This window comes from Desmodus rotundus, chromosome 3, assembly GCF_022682495.2.
Source record: "Desmodus rotundus isolate HL8 chromosome 3, HLdesRot8A.1, whole genome shotgun sequence".
In the NCBI taxonomy this organism is placed as follows: domain Eukaryota; kingdom Metazoa; phylum Chordata; class Mammalia; order Chiroptera; family Phyllostomidae; genus Desmodus; species Desmodus rotundus.
Genome location: NC_071389.1, coordinates 138,050,158 through 138,071,866, shown reverse-complemented (window position 1 = coordinate 138,071,866; position 21,709 = coordinate 138,050,158). Strand labels below are relative to the sequence as shown.

The 21,709-nt window shown below is 46.6% G+C and overlaps 1 protein-coding gene across 6 annotated transcripts in view; it reads right to left on the bottom strand.

Annotated features, from left to right (window-relative positions):
* Positions 1 to 11,439: 11,439 nt before the first annotated feature.
* Positions 11,440 to 21,709, bottom strand: part of BEST3 (bestrophin 3) — a 42,434-nt gene continuing 32,164 nt past the window's right edge. For all 6 annotated transcript variants that reach the window (XM_024576432.3, XM_045184602.2, XM_045184601.2 and 3 more), the window contains one exon: positions 11,440 to 13,803. In XM_024576432.3, the coding sequence (XP_024432200.2) occupies positions 12,864 to 13,803 (940 nt within the window). In that variant the 3' untranslated portion in view covers positions 11,440 to 12,863. The remainder of the gene's footprint in view (positions 13,804 to 21,709) is intronic.

Sequence of the window (21,709 nt, the reverse complement as noted above, 5' to 3'; positions counted from 1 at the left end):
CTTTGTGATTTCGAGTAAGTCACCTAACTGCTTTGAACAGTTTCGCCATTTGTAAAATGGGGGAAATAGTATAACAGTAGGACTTTGTAGAGTTAGGATGAGCATTAAATAGGGTAGTCTGGGTGCAATTTTTATTACAAGTCTGGTTCATGAAAAGTGCTCACCTGTTAGTTATGATCACTAACTCACTGATGGTTTTCTTCTCATGAGTTTTATGACCACCAGAGGGCACCCCCAGCCCAGGGAGGACACCGGGATTCCATATTGTGCGACCCTAGGTAGACAGATGTGAGGAAGAAGTACAGAAATGCCCCTTCCTTGCTTGCTCACCTCTAGGTTTCCAGCCATGTGCTGAGAAAGAAATCAGCATTAGAGTTGGAAGTAGCTGACTTTCTCTAGCAGTAGTAGAAGCTGACCTTGTTGCTCCCAGGAGGGCACATTTGGTTCAAATCTCCCCTCAGGAGTTCCTATGGGTGAGGAGGGCAGGCCTTCTCCTCAGTGTGCGACAGGGACTCTCCTAGGATGGCGGGGGTGGAGACACGGCAGGTGGGTGAGCCCGAGGTCTCCACTGCCTGGTTCGGCTGTGGGCCTGTGCTCTGTTCCACGGTCACTGGCTCTGCCAGGCCACGTGCAGAGGCTGGGGTCCTGGGCCAGGTGAACTAGGCAAGTTCACGCAGTAACGTGGCTCCATTCTCTGTGACTTGGTGATCTCTCTATTACCAGATGGGGCCTGGCCCTGAGCAGATCAGCCTAGGGCCAGCTGTAGTGCGTGGGTTCTTGACTTCCTATAGGAAAGATTTCACAGCATGAGTCCAGGTGACTATGAGGGTACATTTACTAAAGCTGGGGACAGTGAAAAAGGAAGGGCTTAGCACAGAAGAAGCAACAGGAGAGCCTAGGCTGGGCTGCCTTAGCTCCCTGGGAGGTCAGAGAAAAGGGGGCTCTGGGGACAGGCTCAGGGGATTAGCCTGGGACAAGCTGCCAACCACCCACTGCCTTAGAGCTTAGAGGACACGTGCTTGTGGGGAAAGAAGTGGGGGAAGAAGAGGGGAAAGGGAGCTGCTCCCCAGAGGGAGAGCCTGTGCTGGGTCCTTTGTCTTGAGGGTTTTCTCTCTCTCTGGCAGGGGGGAATCTTAGGAAGGTCTCAGGGGAGGGTTTCAGCAGAATATTTGTCAGTTTTCCAGGTGCCCTTTCAGGGTGGTGGTCTCTTCTGATTGGTCAGTGGGGGGCAGGGGGTCTTTAGTCATTGCAGTTGGTCCTGACGTCACCCACCTGGTTTGCTACTCTTTTGGGCCTGGAGCTGAAATAGAACTGAGCTCCAGGTGTTTACTCCAGGGAGGAAAGTCCAGGGGAGGAGAGGTTACTCTGGGGGTGAGGTCCCTGTTTTCCCAGTTTTGCCCCCGCCAGGCCTTCCACCCTGGTGACCATCTGCACCCGGCTGTAAATTGCTCAGCCATTTGTGTTCAGTTCTCTGCCTCAGTTTCCCTCTTCCATTGCCAAGGAATTTTCCTAGCTTCTCACTATCCTGTCTCATCTCAAGCCCCAACCTCTCCTCTAAGCCCGACTTGTCTGCATATCCAGTTGTCTATTTGATATGTCTAGTTGGATGGGGTTTAATATACCCAAAATAAAACTATTCCTCCACCAACACTAACTACTACTACAACTAAAACAAAACAAATAAGCCTGCACTCTCAAAACGTCATTCATTTACAAAACAAGGACTCCAGTGCAGACAGGGACCAACCGCTGGTGTACAGCAGAGACAGAGCAGATGTGACTCCCTCCTCACGGGGCCACAGGGATAGAAGCTGAGCATCTGTAACAAGGAAGCTGATTATTATGCCACTCTGCCGCACATTGGTGCCCAAAGCAAAACACAGAAAACACGGGGAGTGTCGTGCTTCTTCTGGACACAGATCTGAGTGGGACCCCTGGGAAATTATGGCATTCCCCATAGAGAAGGATCAGGATGAGGAGTCTCAAGATCATGAGATGTAAAGAACAATTTGATTCTTGGTTTGGCAAGATTCGGCCTCAAGAAAAAAGTGTGTGTGCATCCGTGTGTTGGATGCTTGTAATGCAGCAGCTTGATGGCTCTTTTCAGCCGTCTGAGGCTGGTCTGAGCGTGGGGAAGGATGGCTGAGTAGGTGCCGACTCAGAGGCGGGATAACCAGTGGGATCTGGTTGCTGGGAGGCAGCTTGGGCTCAGTATGGAGTGTGATGTTCCAGCTCACAGCAGAATGGTCGTTCGCTGGAGTGATTCCCGCTGGATGGATTTTGGCACAGAGAGTGTACAGATTTCTTTCACACAACGGGACACTGAACTAGGAGATCCCAACATTTCCTTCTCACCACAAGGTTCTAGGAACTGGCAGATTGGGGACATGGAGACCCAATGTGAATGCATTTACTGTAACCAGCCTGGTGCCAGGGGCCTCTCGGCAGCCTCTGAGGCCTGTTTCTTCGTGTCCTGCTGATGAAGGGACCCTCTATTCCATAACGTCACACTGATCGAAAAGGAGGCCTGCTGGACTGGAAGGGCCCTAAGATGAGGTGAAGGCCGAAGCTCCCTAGCTCTGCTCAGACTGGTGTGCTGGACTCACTGCTGCAGCCCTGCCTTCTGTCCCCGCCCCAACCTTCCTCCTCAGCCAGACTCTGTCCCCAGGCGCTGAGCACCCCTGGGAAGGGCCTGTGGCATCACCTCCTTGATCTCAGATAACACGCTTGTCTTCATTGCATTGTTCTCCCTCCTGAGAAGATTCTTAGCTGCCAATTTCTTGGAATCTCTCTTTTATGAACAGCCTCTTTGGTAGAGATTTTAAATGTTAACAGAAGTTTTAAGAATGTGTGTGTGACTGGGCTGCCCTCAGTCCCAACATGGTAATGCCCTTGGGTTACAGGGGAGGTGTCTGGGCCTCTTGTCCAGCATTTAAGGAGGAGACAGGCCACCTGTGGCACGGGGGTTACTGAGCTGGCCTGGGAGATTATGTGGGATACTCCTCTCATTTTTGCCTTTCCCCTTTTTCTCCGACTTCATGCATGCTTCCTTCTTTTACTTTCCCCTTTATTGTCTTAGATCCGGGGATGGAGGACCCAGGCCCCTAGTAAGCCTTGCTCCCATCCCTCAAGCCCTTTCATTCTTGGAGCACATTCCTCTAAACTTTCATATGTTCAAGTCCCTCCCTGGTGCTGGGACTGGTGGGGGGTGCAATGCCGACCCAGCAGAGCATCCTGAGGCTCATGGGTTGTCCTTTGCCCTGTATCAGGCCCTGGTTTCAGGAGGGACCTGTCTGGCGAGTGCATCACTCCTGGGGGTCACTGTGGTTTTTCATTTTTTCTTCTTTTTTGTATATGAGATTGGACCTCCAGAAAGGACATGCTGATTTGGGGTGACTTAAATTGTTTACATAGGCAGGGCCCCCGCCCAACCTAAGGGTGGTCCTGATTACCCCCAGCCACGTGCATGTTCCAAATCTCCTCCCCCAGGGGCAATTTCAAGTGTGTTTGACGACCTGCGGCAGCCCTGGGGGACCACCACCGCTTCACCCTCAGTTTAGATGGATAAGACTGGAGGGCCCTCCTCTGGGGCTTGTGCTCAGCATGCTAAAGCATTGTCCCTGGGAGGCAGGCTGGACCTGGCCATCTGAGAAACACCCCACTTTTGTTCCCTTCTTTGGCCTTTGCTTCTGCAAGTGAAGCTTGCTATATTCTGTTTTTTCAAATTGGTCTGAGGCAGGATATTTAAGAAATTATGTACCTAGATCTTTGACTTAGCAAAGAGTCATTTTTATACCTTCAGGGAAGTAACATTAAACATTCTCAAATTTGACGTTTGCTCTAGAGTCAGACTCATCTCTTTAACTAATAATAAAGGTAATGAATGATTACTCAGTTACAACTTTGCATCAGATAGTATAAATTGCTTCATACACACTATTTCATTTAATTTTTTGAAAAGATTTTATTTACTTTTAGAGAGAGAAATGGAGGGAGAAAGAGAGGGAAAGAAACATCGATGTGCGAGAAGAGAGAAACATGCATCAACTCCATCTCATGTGCCCCTAACTGGGGACCTGGCCTGCAACCCAGGCCTGTGCCCTGACTGGGAATCAAACCAGCAACCTTTCGGTTTGCAGGCTGGCACTCAAACCACTGAGCCACACCAGCCAGGGCTATTTCACTTTATTTATTTAAAAATATTTTTTTATTTATTTATTTTCAGAGCGAGGGAAAGGAGGGAGAAACATCAATGTGTGGTTGACTCTCATGCACCCCCAACTGGGGACTTGACCCACAGCCCAGGCATGTGCCCTGACTGGGAATTGAACCAGGAACCCTCTGGTTTGCAGACCAGCACTCAATCCACTGAGCCATACCAGTTAGGGTATCGCTTAATTTTTTAAAACAACCTGATAAGGAAGGCACTGGCATAGATACATTTTATTGTTGATAAAATTGAGGCAAAGGCACATCAGGTAACTTGTCCTAAGTCACCTCACTAGGAATTATCTGAGCCTGAATAGAGCCCAGTGTCCTGGCTCTTAATCACATACTACTTAATGACATAATGACATAGTAGTAACAGCAAGCATTAAGTGCTTACTATATGACAGGCCACGTACTATGAGTTTTGTATGAATGAACTCATTAAATACTCACAATAATGGGGATTACTGTTATCTCCATTTTATCTGTGAGGAAACCAAGGCATGGAAAGGTTGAGTAACTTTGCACAAGCAGTAGCGAAGCCAGTATTTCAGCCCACACAACCTGAATAAAAGCTCACACTGTTACCCTTTCTGTTCAGAAACTTCTTGACAAATACTGATGAGGCCATGTTTGGAAAGTGGGTTTATGAGTGCAATATCAGGTGAAAACGAGCCCACCCTGCTCTCTGCACTGCTGGTACATTGTGGACCCCAGAAGACTGTTGATCTGTCTTACATAACCTTCACCATTGAAAAACACACCGGGAAGGTGCGTTCCTGGTACCCAGCTGGCACAGTGCAGGGCGGCCTAGTGCCTGCGTAATCCTCACCTGCTCTTTCCGATTCCAGGAGGGATGGGACTGTGTGTGTCAGCGGTTTCAAGTTCTGGAGGTCGCCACCCACTCTGGGCAGCTCTTGATCTCAGAGCTGTGCCTGTATCTGCATTTGGCTGTGGGTTTGGTGGGGTAACAACAGAGTGGTGTTTGCAGAAGCCGTGCATGGAGGTGGCATTGACCCCCTTGGCCTCAGGTAACAGAGGCAAGGCGGCTGCAGAGTAGTGTCCTGGTGGTTGGAGGCTGGACCCCACAGGTGCTCATCGGACAGCTGAGGGACAGTGTCATTTCTGATACGACACTGGGCTTCCTACTCTTGTGCTCAGACTCCTCAGGGCTTCTCCCTCAGGCTCCCTGAGCACCCCTGGAAGTACACTCTGAGGGAAGTGACTCTGGACAGGGTGCTGGCTACACAAAGCCAGTGTCCATCAACACACAAGTGTTGTTTTCTTTTTTTTTTTTTTTAATGTTTATTGATTTTAGAGAGAGAAGAAGGGTGGGAGAGAGAGAAAGAAACATTGATGTTAGAAACATCAGTTGGTTGCCTCCCATATGTGCCCCGACCAGGGATTGAACCCACAACCTAGGTGTGTGTCCTGACCAAGGATTGAACACACGACCTTTTGGTGTACCCGTGACATTCCAACTATCTGAGCCACACCAGCAAGCTCAGGAGTGTTCTTGCCTCTGGTACTTGGTGCTTCTCCTGAGATCCTGTCTTTTATCAACTTCTGATCCTTTGTGACTTTTAGGGATTTTGTTTCCCAAGCACTGAGCGTATTGGGCCTTCCTCCCAGCCATCCCCTCCCCACACCAACAGGGTTCTCCTGCCCTTTGCGGTTTCTTCTTTCTCTGCTTACTGACTCGCCCTTTCCTTAGGAGAATGAAACTGACCTTTAAAAATTACATAATTTGTCGTCTCCCCACTCTTTGCAGCTGTCCCTGATACTCAGCTCCATGCCACTTGCTCTGGAGCTGACCCCGGACTGACCGATGGGTCCTGAGGTTGGTGTCTGAAAATAGCAGGCTCCGGGTTGCCTTCGCCCATCGCAAGAGACAACCAGCCTGCCAGCTACTGTGAGCAGCAGCTGCGGCCACGTGAAGCCGAGTGGAGAGGCTCGAGTTACTCTGGTGGGAAAGACACAGAAATGACATGCTGTTCCCGGGTTGTCTGGGATCTGACATCGCTGCAAGGCTGGCTGCCAACAGGACCTGGTCAAGCGAGGTGATTAGAGCTGGGAGTCCCTGCGTCTGGAATGATGTGCACTGTCATGTGGCCAGGGAGGTACTAAGGCTGCACGGTTCACCCAGAGAGGCGGGTCAGAGAGGGAAAAAAATCAGGTTTATCATATCTGAGCTTCAGCATGGCAGGGCTGGGAGATTACAGCAGGAAGTAGAGGGATGACCTGAGACGATGGCTTTTCATCTTCTTTTTCTTTCCCTCTTTACACAGTTTAGGGAACAAAAAGTGGCTGAGGTCTCCATGGAGCTGGTGATGCGTTAGTAAAAGACTTCAAAACTTAAGGCACCCATCAGGATCAAGCAGGCCACAACTGAGTGAAGCAGGCCTAATGGAGGGCGGTAGGGAGTAGTGGAGACTGTGGTAAACTGGAGAATCCTGGCGAGGAGAGAGCATTCAGAAAATCAGATTCAATATGCCAACCACCAGTTTTCCACTGCAGACCAAAATTTTTATCTAATTTTGTCTCAGGACACTAAGTAAAGGAACTTACTGGTAAATATTATTCTGCTCAGTGTAAAAAAAAAAAGACAAAAAAACCAGACTTTGTAAAATTGCTTTAAATACTCCTACTGCTATACTTTCTCTTCATGGAGGCTGCTACTTCCGGAATGCCCCAGTGTCAACTCCTGGGTAATGAACGTGTCAGTAACCTTGTGTAGGGGTTGGGCCCTACCTTCAACACAGAATGAGAGTATTAGTAGAGTGAAAATTACCACTGAAAATCTCTTAGAAAGGTACCATGTAGGGTGCTAATAAAGCATGCTTCTCAGGAAGTCTACAAGCCTGGATGCTAAACATCAGTGAAGATTTTTCAGTAGAGCTGCAGCTGAAACGGTGATCGTGTGTTTAGGAGCCAATCTGTTAGAGAAATTCTAGGGTTTTACCTTGGAACGACCCTAGACTCTCACCAGAGACTGCACACCAGACTCTCTCAGCACATCGGAACTGAGGCTGTTCCAGGGGGATTCACATCCCCCACCTCCCACTCACTCTTAGGCATGTGTTCCTTGGGGAGAAGGGTGGAAGTGAGGAGGCTCTTTTCTTTATACATGTACATAAGTGCTTATCTGTCCCTTGTCCGGGTCATAGTTGAATTCATACATATTACGCACATTTAATGTGACTCCGGTGGTCGGGGGACGCACCGATACACCGATACACCTCCCATAGGCACAGAGAAGGAGGAATTCATGCTCTTGCCCTAGATCCACAGGCTTGTTTCAGGCACCCAAACCGGCTTTGACTAATGACAGAGGACAACCCTGTATTATATCCAAGAGTTTAAGTTGTTCCCGGCGAAGGAAGGGATCATGAGGTGAGGTGCAGCCGCATGGAAGGCGTTTATAGAAACAGGAGCTCTAGGGTTGGGCTGTCCTTCAGGAAAATGGTGTGTTTGCCTCACGGTTCACGTGCAGACCTGATTTTGAGTCGCAGTTCTGCTGGCTATCAGCTCTGAGACATGACCACACTATTTCGCTCCCCTGAACCTCAGTTTCCTTATCTGTAAAATGGACATAGTGACACCGCATAGTTATGAGACTTGTGTGAACATGTGTGTGTGGCACTTACACATTATAGGTGTCCAATACATGTTGGCTTCCCAAGGTTCCCCACTACCTTCCAAGGTTGTCAGTGGAGCTGGTTGAGTGGTTGTATAGTTAGCTGCTAATCTGTTGTTCTAGTTAATTGTTTTTGGATGCAGTGTGGAATCGTAGAATCAGCAATGCACCGAAGAGACCTGGGTTCAAATCCCAGATTGAAATCCTAACTGTTGTGAAACTTTCAGCAAGTTATTTAACTTCTCTATTTCCTTCCATGCAATGAGCCGTAGTACTTTGCGAAGATCCATTAAAGAGACGTATGAAAACACTCGGCACACCCAAGTACCCAGGCAGCATGAATTCTGCCCTTCCTTACCTCATTCCTCTTTTTATCTCTTTCTGCCATTTGGGTCCATTTTCTCAATGTCCATCCAAACCAGCCCTTCCTTCTCCTCCCATATATCGGATCTTGAGAAATTCACTGGAACAGCATTGAAAGGAAACTTAATCACTTAGTCTAACCACCCATTTTGGAGCTGAGCAAGATGAAGTCCAGAGCATTCAAATAACTTGGCTGAGACCATGTAGCTAAGGTCGTAGTCATATTTGCTTGAGATTTTAGGTTTCCTAACTTTGGATCTAGATCTAGTGTGGTTAATCCATTCATTTATTCTTTCTTTCAAGCATTCATTCACCTAATTTTCTTTTTTATTTGAGATGTGTCAGACACTGTCCGCAGCACTGGGGATCTGTGGGTGGAATGAGACAGTGAGCAGAGCTTACACCCCAGCAGAAGGGGCGAGGCTGCTCCTGGGTGGGGAGAGTATATGCCCCGCTTGCACTGTCCCCATGAGAACTGCATTATCTCACCTGCCCTCCATCAGCCAGCCCTGGACCTTCTTCCTGGCCAGGGCAGCAGGGGGCACAGAACCTCCAAATCCTGGCCAGGAGGAGCAAACTTCGAGAGAGATGCCTGTGTCATTCAGGAACCTGCCTGTGTCCTCACATTGTTTAGTAACAAAAGTAATCAAAATCCATTTTTACTGGGGAAAAAAATCTATCTGGTCTTTTGTTTGAAAGTGTTTTCTAATCTTGAAAATTGTTTTTCCCTTTAGAATTTGTAGGGTCCAATGACCATGTGGATAAATAATGAGTCTATTATTAATATCAAGGATGCTTCCAATTTCAGAAAGCTTCATTTCTTGAGGGATAAAGAGAAGACGAGATCAGTTCTCTTCTGAAACCACCTGCAAGTGTCCCAATCATGGCAGTAAACACCCAACATCCACCCAGCTTTGAGCACAGCCTGTGACAGGAGAGTAAAGACCCCGGCTGTGGGAAAGCCCTGGGGGCCCAGGACGGATCTCAGGCAGCAGGAACAGATCTCAGGCAGCAGGAACGAGCAGTGCTGGCCTCCTGGTATACCTCCTCCACCTCTGCTGACCCAGGGCCCTGAGCATAGTTGGATGGCCGACTCCACCTGTCTGGAGTCCATCCGGCCTTCTTTTGAGTGTTGAAGGACCCTGAACTATTCCTGTACCACCATCACTGGCTCTTCTTTAGCAAGAGCTCCTTATGTATCAGGCATTACTCTTGCAGTCTAGGCTTAGCCTGATCACAGACAGGCCTATTTTTAGTGGGTTTTTGCATAGAGCAATGTAACAAATTTACCCACTCCAGACACCGAAAGCGGGGAAAATCACCAGTTGGAAGATAAGAGCGGGTGATACATTTGGAGAAATCTTGTATTCTGTGGGGAGGAGCTAGAGTTTTATGAGATTAAGACTCAGATTTCTTTTTTCCATTCATACCACCCTATTTTTTAGTTCTCTCTGATTCCATTATATTTCATACCAGTCTCTGATTTGCAAGAAATACATGGAACTTATAACTGGTCTTTTAATAGGAAGGATTGGGGGAAACTCACTCACTTTATAGAGAAAAATAAAAGTGGATGCCTACCTAGTGTTGTAAAGATAATAGAAAAAAATGGTAGGAGAATAATCGGGACATAGGGGCGGGGAAGGATTTTTTTCAAAACTTCAAAAGAATGAAACAAAAATATTGATGAACTTGATTATATAAAAATTATGGATTTCTATTCAACAAAGAATGCCAGTGATAGTTTTAACAGTCACACAAACGATTGGAAAAGACTGTTGTGATGTCTAAAACCAACAAAGGTCTATTATCATTCTAAAACTTGGAAGGAACTCCTGAAAAGCAACAGGAGAAATACAGGTAAAAGGGCAAAGAACTTGAAAAGGCAATTTTCAAAAGAATCCCAACAGAATTAAGAAGTATATGAAGGGACACTACATGTCATTAGTAAATCAGATAAATTTACCACAGTAATCAGTAATGTTTGTCAAGTCAATGGCAATTAAACAGTCATTACATGTCACTCTCCACTTGTTCTACTGGAAAAATCAGAAACCTAGGTGAAAGGCTCATTGAATGAATCATTGTTCAGCTTTAAGTGCAAGGAGGAAAGAGGAGGACACCACAGATTTTGATGAAATATCAAGGAAATTAAATACCGTATTTTTCAGACTATATGACACACTGGATCATAAGATGCACCTAGGTTTTAGAGGAGGAAAATAGGAAAAAAATTTTTGAAGCAAAAAATGTGGTCCTGCTCCTGCTTCCTGTGAGCCTGTTCCACCGCCACCCCCCCCCCCCAGCCCCAGTGAGCCAGGTAAGCTACATTCGGACTATAAGACTCACCCCCATTTTCCTCCCAAATCTGGGGGGAAAAGTACATCTTATGGGTCCAAGAAATACAGTAATTCTCTGGACAAAGGTGCACGAAGGATGGATGAAAGCAAAGAGAAACCACACTCCCTGAGGCCTCCACAAAACGTATGATTCTATTTGTGCATGATGTATCACCTTGGATTTAGGCACCAAAAATTGATCATATTTCACAAGCAACTAAGTAGAAACATTTGCATTTGAGCAGTAGATAAAGCCAAAGAGAGGAGAGTAGAGGGACTTCTGCTGAAACATCCGAGAGAAGAGAGAGGCTGGGAGAAGGTTAGGTTCCTTCCTTGTAGAGGTGTTATGCTGGGGCCTGGTTCCCTAGTGTATATGGGATGCTTTGGGGATATCACTGCCTCTCCAGGTAGTAACACTGTCGACCAACAGAGAAAACCACCAATGTATGGCATTTCTTCCAATATTATTTCCTTTTAGTCCTTGGAGAAAGGCCAGTTAAAGGAAACGTCATGGCTGTCGTGCAGCTGGGGTGGTCCATTTGGCTGCTGCGATGCCCTGTGAAAGTGCATGAATTATAACACTGCATATCAGGGGGAGTTGAGCAGGGGAATGGAGGGCCCTGCCAACTCTCTTCATTCAGAAAATTATAGAGGACTACGGCCAGGGCTCAAAGGTGGAGCAATACCCCCCTGAATGCATGCACAAAAGATGCAGGCAGACTTCAGCAGGGAGGCCCCTGAAGCTGGAAAGATTCAGGTATGGTTCTCCTAGGGCATCCTCCAGAATTCTGGGCTAACTGCTGGCGGACTCAGGGCCTTGCAGACTGCGCAGTGAGGGGGCACACTCCTGAGTCAGAGAAGTCTGGGTTTGAGTGTGAGCCCTGCCACTTCCTGGCTGTTTTCAGTCAATTACTTTACCTCTCCAAAGCCTCTGTTTTCTTCACCTTGAAAATGGAGACAATAGTATATTAATTTGTGAGATTCCTGTGAGGATTAGTGAGGTCCTCTGTGAACATGACGCGCTGCTTCCTGGAACACTGTGAGCACTCAATAAGTGGTAGCTATTAGGGTTATTTTATTTCCGAAACCATATGTAGTCAAGCTTCATCATATGACAGGAAGAGGAGAGCAGTACTCATAAGACATGGCCTTCCAGACAAAATTGGGGCCCCCAACAAACAGCCACCCCCAGAGCTCCTTGGGGTGAGTCCATGCCCATCCCCAAGGTGCAGTCCTGGACCCCCGAAACCCCCAGCTCCAACATCCTATCTCGTCCCAGACAACCTGGCAGATACAGTCACTGGTCCCACGTTGTGGCATGGTTGGGATTTTTGCTTTAAGAGTTTGAGTAAAATACATTCAAGCTTTGTCATTCTTTGGTTCCATAGCATTTGATTACACAAGTTTCATGCCCAGCTTGGCCTCAGTTTTCTCCAGTGTTCCAGACCTAGAGTGGATGCAGAAGGAAACGGCCGTGGCTGCCGAGGGTGTGGTGGGAGAGCGGTGGCGCCCACAGCCCCCGCTGTGGGGCTGGACGTGTGCCGAGCTGGATTTGCTGACGTGCTGGGTTTCTCCGCTGGAGGCTTGCCGATGCCTCACATTTTGAAAATCATGTCAGTACGTAAGCAACAGAGTTGGGGAGAGAAAATATTACAACTTGTAAGGTGGGACAGATTAGTCAGTAGAGAAGGAGCAAGACTAGGAAGGAGGGGAGGAGAAAAGGATGGGAGACTGAAGGGGAAGAGAGAAAAATGAAGCCATGAAAGTAGGAAAGGAAATTGGAGAGAGATGAAGCTATCTGACGCTGATGAAGCTTAAGAGTTTGGAAGTGATGATAATAGTGGAGCAAGTGGGAGTGAAATGGTTAGAAAGCCTCAAACAAAAATATTATAATTAGAACGAGGCTTTTGAGGCATTTTATGATCCATCTCCTTGTCTTTATAATTGAAGGCAAGAAGAAAAAAAAGGAAACAAATAGGGAATCCTTTGTCTCCCTATTTGCAAAACTAGGGGATTGCGTTATGACCTATGAGGTGCTTTCCAAAGCTAACAGTCTATCAATTTATAAGTCATACACATATTTAAGATTCCTTATTTGGTTAAGAGATCACTGCGGCCTCTGTAGCGCCCATGAAAACCACTTCGTGGCAAATGATGTGAATGAGCTTGATTTTATTACTGCTGAAAAAGTCAGGATTATAATGCCCTTCAAATTTTAAATAGCTTATGCAATGTGATTGTTTTTTAAAAAATGAACCAGCCCGCAGGTGTATTCTGGAACTAAGGTTGAACTTTCGGGAAAGTAGGAATTTAGACTAGAACCAGGCCTTAGACCTTTCTGGCGCTCCTCTGGGAGGTTCCTCTCTTTGCTCGTGGTTAAATTCTATGATATCCGTTTCCTTGGTGTCCAGGTTTTCCATTAAATACAGCATGTCAGGAGAGGTCTGAGAGCCAGCCACGAAGGTGATGCCACTGGTCTCTGAGGATGTTTCTGTGTCAAGTAAAAGAGGCGGCTCAGGGTTCGCAGGCTCCAGGCTCTGGCCTGCCAGGGGGGTGATGCTGGACTCCAGGAACCCCGGGAGGCTCCACCTTTTCGGGAACTTGTCATTCTCAAAAGGGTCTTCCTCAGCGGCAAACTTGAAAATGTTCTTCTCAGCTTGGGCTGAAACAGTCTGGGGACTGGGGCCTCGAGGGGGTGTCCCCTCCCCCGAGGGAAACAGGATCAGTCCCACGGGGTCCTGGTCCTGCCGTTGCCTGGTGCTGCTTGGTGGAACCCCGGTGAAGCCAAAGCTCTGGACGGAGGCCGTGGAGTCCCAGTGCTGGTCGTCTGACATGGGCCCTGGTGCTGTGATCATCACCTCGGGGACCTGTGGCATTTTGGTGGGGGAGGCTTTCACACTGGACTGGGGGGTCAGGCTCTGTAAGGTGCTCGTCCGGCTGGTCTCCCTGATCGTGGACAGTTCCCCCAGGCTGGAGTACAGCTTGGGGCTCCCCTCTGGGGAGAACGGCTTCCTGGAGGCATGGTGGGGTCTCCTTGAGGGCACATCCAGCAGATCCTTGGCCGGGCTGAGGTCTCTCTGAGGGAAGAACATGGAGCTGTCACTGGCCTGCCTCCCATAGCTTCTGCTCCTGGGGCTGGAGGGGTGCTCGTGAGCACTCAGGAACCTCTTGACTCTTCGGATCATGGAGTGGCGATGGCCGTGCTTCTCACTGTCCCACAGCCACTCGTCGCCAGGGAATTCGGACCCAGGCAGCCTGAAACACAGAACGGTAGCTTCAGGGGCCTGTCTTTGGGGGCAGAGTCTCACAGGTAAGCGCAAGTTGGTATTTTTGCATTGGAGAGTTTGAGATGGGTAGGGAGGGTGACTTCGACTGGGAATGGGCTAGCAGAGGCCCCCAGCATTTCTGGTTGCAGGATCCCTTTAAACTCTTAAACATGATTGAGTGCCCCAAAGAAATTTGTTTATGTGGGCTGTAGCTGTTGCTGTTTACCCTGTTAGAAATGATGGCTGAGAATATTAAAAAACGCAAGAAGGTACAAGCACACATTCCACTAACTGTTAGGTGATGACATCGCAGCCTCTGGAAAATTCCCCTGCACATCCATGACAGGATGAGAGTGGAAACAGAGGGACGTTGTGGCGGGACGAACACGATGCTGCCAGAGAGGGCACTGCTGGGGGGGTACAGGGAAGCTGTTAGGAGAGCAAACCCTAAGAGTTCTCTCATCACAAGGACAAAATTTTTCCCTCGTTATTTTCTTCTTTCCCTTCATTTCGTGGCATCTACATGGGAAGATGGATGTCAGCTGTACTCCTGTGGTAACCATTTCACAGTGTGGATCAAGCCACCGTGCCGTGTGAACTTATACAGTGATACACATCAGTTGTTTCTCGGTAAAAGAAAACAACAGTTTTGACCTTAAGGACTTGGTTCTGGGGAGCTACAGAGGTCCCCAGATCACTCTTTGAGAATCACTGATCTAGAGACTTGAACATTAAGAAAAAAAAAAAAAAAGGAAGATATAGTTTGTGTTCTTTCTCCCTTATTATAGATGAACTTGTCATATTTTCCCAGGACCCATACAGTTCCCCAAACAATGGATCACGGCTAAATTTAAGACAGGGCAGATAGGAGCTAACCTTTGCTGACCTCCCATACATTAACCCATTTAATTACCACACGAATCATGTGAGTTGGTACTGTTATTACTATTCACAGGTTACAGATGAGGAAACTGAGGCCCAGAGAGAATCACTGATTCTGTGTAGCTAGTGAGGGCCGCTCCCAGAAGTCTGACTCCAAAGTCTCCGTCTTTAATCACTGTGACACGAAGCCTGAGGAACGAATGTGGGCCTTGTGGAGAGAGTCCAGCCATCGAGGTGGTGTGGCCTCACACTGCGGGCTCCCGGAGGGACTAAGTTTGACGGACTTGCTATTGCTGAGAATTTTTAACATTTGAGACACAAAAGATTCTACGGTTTTAAAACTTCAAGGCTGAAATAAAATGGATAACTGAAATAACGATAAGGGCTATTGGGTAGTAAGGCCTACTCCTGCCTCTGATTACCTGGTTATCTGTCTCACATCTCCGGTTTTACAGTCGTCATGAGGTCTGAAGAACTACTCAAAGCTTTGCCCTTAAACTACAAGCGCTATGTTGGCTCTGGGAGTGATGGTGATCGGGCGGACGCGGTCCAGGGTTCATGTTGACACCCACAGTGACGAGATGCTTTAACCATGCCAGGTGCATTTTATGTGACAAAGGAAAAAGTAAGGACAGCATATTGTTGGGGTAACCTGAAGGGGCAAAGGGAGCAGTGAAAAGAAAACGTCGCTCCCCGCGTTTATGAATAAAAGATGGGTGATTGAGATGATTAACTGGCTAAAGGTCCTGGGATGGCGTCCGATTACAGCCCGGCGCTGTTACTCCGCAGCCCCGGCCGTGCCCTTGGCTACCAGATAGCCTTCTGGCCCCTGTCCGCTGTGCGTGGCTCAGATTCTGTTACACTGACTTGAGAAATGCAGACTCATGCTCCAGCGGCCCTGTGACCCTGCTGGTTGGGTTTCATTAGGTCGGCTCTGCGGTCACACCTCGGGAACCCATGCAGTTAGGGAGGACACGGGAGCGACAAGTGCAGCTGTTCACTAAGACTGCCTTGCCGGTGCGCCCTGGGAATCGAGGTGGGCGGGCCTCTAGCCTCCATTTGGGATCTTGACTTTTTGTTCAGGATTTGTTTTCCTTCTCTCCTTCAGAACCACACAACCGTGTAAGAATAAACCAAAAAAAAATCTAAGAAAAAAACGTATTATTATTTTTATTATTTCAAAATTTCAGGAGTCCTAAAATAAAAACTTTCAAACTTTCTCACTGTGCACTGGTGTGGTGGTTACGCACATTGGACCGAGGCCAACGATTAAGGCCCTGGGTCATGGAATGGGAAGAACAGAGCAGATGGGGGAGCAGACCACACAAAGGCCAATGCTTTGGCTAATGTTCTCCTGATTCACCAAAAGACCGTACTGCTCCTTCCTGCCTTGTGAGATAGTGGTGTGGACGCTTGAGATCCATCCACTTACCCAGCCACAGGTACTGAGCATCTAGCATGAACAGAGTTGGTGCATTAAGTACAGTATAACACAATTTAAGAGGAGGGTGAAGGCATGTGCCCCTGATCCTCGAACAGCGCGGGGGTTAGGGACACTGAAAATCCACCTGAACTTTTGACTCTCCAAAAACTTAACTACTAATATCTTGCTATTGACCAGAAATCTTACCAGTAACAAACACTCAGGTAAATATATTTGGTATGTTATACTGTGTTCTCACAATGAAGTAAGCTAGAGAAAATAATGTTACTAAGAAAATCATAAGGAAGATACATTTACAGTACTGATTGGAAAGAAAGCCCCATATAAGTGGACCCATGAAATCCAAACCTGTGTTGCTCAAGGGTCAATTGTATATAAGTAGGAAAATTTGGAGTAAAGACAGTTTTTGAGCGGGACTTTTCACACTGAGTGGGAATCAGGTAGGCAGAGAAAGGACAGAGTACTCAGGTGAAAGAAGTGATGAGTGAATAATATAGTGGGAGAGTTTAGGATGTTGGTGAGGAAAAGGAAATACTCGAGTCGGTGTGAAACACACAGGGTGGAGTCAGGCATAAGGCTAGAAAGGCAGCCTCAGACTGTGCTGGGGAGAGTCTCGTAGGCCAGGTTGAGGGACTCGGGCTTGAACCTGGAGACAGTGGAGAGCTCGGGATGGTGTTTGAGAAAGCAGAGCACAGCTAGCCTTGTGTCATCTGGTGGTAGTGTCCAAGTAGGCAAAGCTACATGGAAAGCAAGATTAATTATTGTCAAACAGAAATGTTTTGAATAAGAAACAGGACTTGGGAACTTTCCACACCGCCAGTCAGAAGATGGGTCTTTAGAAGGTCCCTCAGTGGTCTGTGACCTGTGAGGCAGCTTTATGAAACTCATGCTGAAGTGAGGAGGGAAGCCCTCCCCAGTCTCTGTGCTACCCAAGAGCAGCGTGGCCCTGCCCCCTGATGAACCTCGTGAACTTTCTTCTAAATGAAACCTTCCATGAGGGATTCATTGCCAACACACAATGTCCAGCCCCTTTGTCTCATAGTCATGGTTCCCAGTATGACAGCAGCAACTGTGGTTTAAGAACAAAATACAGAATGGCCATCATAAACAAATCAACAAACAAACAAGTGCTGGAGAGGTTGTGCAGAAAAGGGAACCCTAGTGCACTGTTGGTGGGAATGCAGATTGGTGTAGCCACTGAGGAAAATGGTATGGAATTTCCTCAAAAAACTAAAAATGGAACTGCCTTTTGATCCAGCGATCCTACTGCTGGGATTATGCCCTAAGAGCCCTGAAACACCAATTCAAAAGAACCTATGCAGCCCAATGTTCATAGCAGCACAATTTACAATAGCCAAGTGCTGGAAGCAACCTAAATGCCCAACAGTAAATGAGTGGATCAAAAAACTGTGGTACATTTACACAGTGAATACTATGCAGCAGAGAGAAAGAGGGAGCTCCTACCCTTTGTGACAGCATGGATGGAACTGGAGAGCATTATGCTAAGTGAAGTAAGCCAGGCAGTGAAGGACAAATACCATATGATCTTACTTATAAGTGGAACCTAATCAACAAAACACACAAGCAAGCAAAATAGAACCAGAGACATGGAAATAAAGAGCAAACTGGCAGTAACCAGAGGGGAGGGGGGTAGGGGTATAATAGGGAAAAAAGGGGAAGGGTCAAGTCAAGGAACACGAATAGGGGACTCATTGGATAGACAATGGGGTGGGTAGAGCAGGGGAGAGTAATGGGAGAAAACTGGGGACAACTGTAACTGAAAAACAATAAAAAATTAAAAAAATAAATACATAAAAAAGAACAAAATAATTTAAGGCTTAGAGTATACAGAATAGGATACATAAGTCACTCTTAACACCATCAATAGGTTTTGTAACTTTAAGTGAAATAACAGATGAGGAAACCAATTTTACTATGGCTAATCGATATACACAAGAGTTAAGTTCTTACAGCATCCCATAAACATTATAATAAAATTATGTTGAATGAGATGGTATTATTCAAGGACCTGCTGTACTTGAAGAGATTTTTCATTTCCCACTTGGGAGGCTTGAATCTAACTGTTAGGGACTGTTAGACTTTCTATTTCTCCTTATTTGATTTTTAAAGTGCACTCTTAGCATAGACCCAAATATAATACCACTTAAAACACCCCCAAACAATTACAGCAGAAATAGTATATGATAGAACATCAGCACCCTCCTTATATTGCTATATATTAGAGGTCAGCTGAAAAAGCTGGGTCTTATATTCTGGAAGTCACTTGGACTGAGCTAGGCAGGTAACTCGAGACGGGGACATTCATGGAAAGTGCCACGCAGCCATTAGTGTCCAGAAGATGGAATCTGAGAACCGCCTCTGTGGAGAGAAAAATCATTTATTGGGGGAGCTTGCGGATCCAGGATGGCTGCTGCTCAGCTGACACTAACTAGCTGTGTGACCCTGGGAGACCCAGTTTGCCTCTCTGGGACTTAGCATCATACTTGGTAAACTGGTGACAAGTTTACCTTACTCTACCTGCCTCACAGGTTGTTTGGGAGTTCAAAAGGTGTAATCTATATGTGGGAAAGCTTTGAAGAGGAGAAAGGATATAAAAAGAACTCTTTCAATGACTGGCAAACTTTCAGAAGTGGTTTCTCAATCGCCACTGACTTCTCAAATGTGATTGGAGGAAATGGCAATGTCTGCCTCAAAGTCACTGTCTTCTCCTTCAAGAGTGCCCTTTATTTTTTTTAAAGATTATATTTCTTTATTTTTAGAGAGAGGGGGAAGGAGGGAGAAAGAGAGGGAAACATCGAAGTGTGATGCCTCTCGCATGCCCCGTACTGAGGACCTGGCCTGCAAGCCAGGCACGCGCCCTGACTGGGAATTGCATGGGTAACCCTTTGGTTCGCAGGCCGGTGCTCAATTCACTGAGCCACACCAGCCAGGGCAAGAGTGTCCTTTAAAAACATGTTACTACACCTCAGAGCTGCCACCTGACAACTAACACATTTGAAGCGATGCTGTAACAGCCATTTAGTGGTGAGACTAGGGCACTGGGTGAATGAAGAGGAAATACACAGAGGGGAGGCTGGATTATTTGAAGGAAAGAAGATAGGGCCAATCAGGTGGTGGGGCTGCCCTGACCTTGCCTCTCAGTGTTGTGTTTTGTGCCATTTGCAGACATTGCCATACCCTGCAGTACAGACACAGTTATTGCACAACAGAAATCGTGCATACAGAAGTATAGAAAAAGTGAGCGTGAGAAAGCTGTGTCATGTATCAGGCTATTTTTGAATGGGAGGGGAAGGGTTGGTGCAGGAGACAAAATAAATTGCATTAAGCTCATCAGGGCAGTTGGTTATCATTTAGTCTAGAGCAGGGCTGTCAAGGACCGAATGTAATTTTAGGACTGTATAAATGTAACTACTCCTTAACTAGGGGCAAGGAGCTCTGCATTCGGCCCTTTGAAGGCAACCGCAAGGCTGATGTGGCCCCCAGTGAAAATGAGTTTGACACTCCTGGTCTAGAAGGATGGAAAGTGTGAATTGTTTCTACAGGTCAGATTATTGTCTGGATTGGGGTCAGTGTTCTTACTTGAATTTCAAGTATTAAAAAAACAACCTCCCAATTTTTCAAAGTATCTGTTGAGTACCTACAAAACTATCAGCCCCACAGTCTTCCTTGCCAACAATAAATCTCCGAGAGCAGCAGCAGCAGCAGCACCAGCAGCAGCAGCGGTGATTGAATGAAAGACCCCAGCAAAGACGCCTGGGCTGGTGAGGGGTGCGGAAGAATACTCTTGGCCTCCGGTTGCCATACCAAAGAAGAGGCAGGAGATGGGATGGCGGCAGATGGTAGCCCACGCTCAGAATTCCTGGGGTGCGTCTAAGACAGAAAGACCAAAAGAGCCCCAACGACACTCATAGAGTGAATGTGTTTGTTTTCAGACAAGCTTTTTGCAAAGCGACCCTCTTCTCCAGTGTGATGAGGTAAATACAGAGCTTCGAAAGACCGAGGAATAAAACTGGATGATGCTTGCTTTTTATCCCTCTGTGCCACTTTGAAAGCAGTGTTTTGACATTTTAAACTCAAATAATAACAAGGCATTTAACAGAATCAAAGTGAGAAATTTGGGAAAATGATATTTATATGAGTCCTTTTCATGTCAGATTTATTGTTTGCAAATTGCTAGTGCACACAAGCCAGGCTTGGAGGGGCCAATGATTTGCCCGAGAATCTGTCAGGACAAAAAGGCACAATGTGTGGAGGGGCATTTATTCACAGGCAAGGCAGAGCGTCCTGTTCGGACCCATTAGAGGCAAAGGCTGTTACTTTCAACCTTCTGTGCTGCAGAATCACCCTCAGAGCTGTAGTCAAGGATTTATAAGCCGGGCAAGGTAACCCTCAGGCTGAGCTGGGTGGGAGGTGTGGGGCCAAGCGTTGTCAGGAACATCCAGGGGACAGAAGGCGCATCCTCCCAGTCCTCCTCTCTGCTCCTTTGCTGGGGACACTTTCAAGCTGGTGGAGGACCATAGGAGGCGTGCTTAGCTCAGAGAGGCACACAAAGCTGGCAACCCTGCCTCTGTGTGTCTGTTACCTCTCTGCTGGTTTGGACCAAGCCTTATGGCAAATCTGGTTTAAGAACAGGCACACTCAGCCTCATGTTACCACTCTGGTTATGGCCTCCACTGGCTGATGCAAAGAGAAATTGTGGCTCAAAGTAGGGGTTCACTTACTGTCCCCCACCTTTTAGTACTGTTGTATTCTATAGTTCTGTTAGAAAAGAAATTAAGCCATCTATTCCTTTCGTAACTTTCAGAAGGTTAGAGTACCGATGGTCACCCCATGCCGGTGTATGAGAGAACCCCGGGCTAAGTTCTAAAGTCATTAACTTAATGCACATTCATCTCCCCGGGGAGGTTCCATCTCTCCTTCCTTTCCGGTACATTAAGTGAAAATCGATGTTCCAAGAATACATTTTTGCTCAAGTGGGTGATTCAGAATTCAAGATATTTTTGGTTGTTTATGGCACATGCATGCATTGTTATATCTTTCCTTTTAAAGTGAAAATATTTGCATATAGTTGGCTAAGAAAGGATTACTGAATAAAACATCCATCTAGAAGTATATTTACCCACACTGTAATAAAGTCTTTCCTCACTAAAATACATATTTTAGTATATTTGAACTAATATCACTAAGAATACTTCTGATCTACTATATAATTCTAAATGTTCATGTACATTAAATACATATTTGTATAATTGCAAAAAAGTAGTTGTATTGTTGTTATATATTCTTAGAACTTTTGGAATGAAGATAGATAAGTAAAAGTCATTATTTCTGGGTAGGTGGTTATAGTTTTATATAAATCTTAAATAAATTCCACAACTCTTAAATAGGAGGAACTCTTACTAAATTTTTGAATATTTCTCCTCTTTACTAAGTGGGTCCTTAATTGACTTCATGGACACATTCCTTACACTCACTGTAAGAACAAGGAAATTCTGGCCTGTCTGAACCCAGGCAGAAAACCCGCCGAAACAGCGTTCTTTAAACAGGA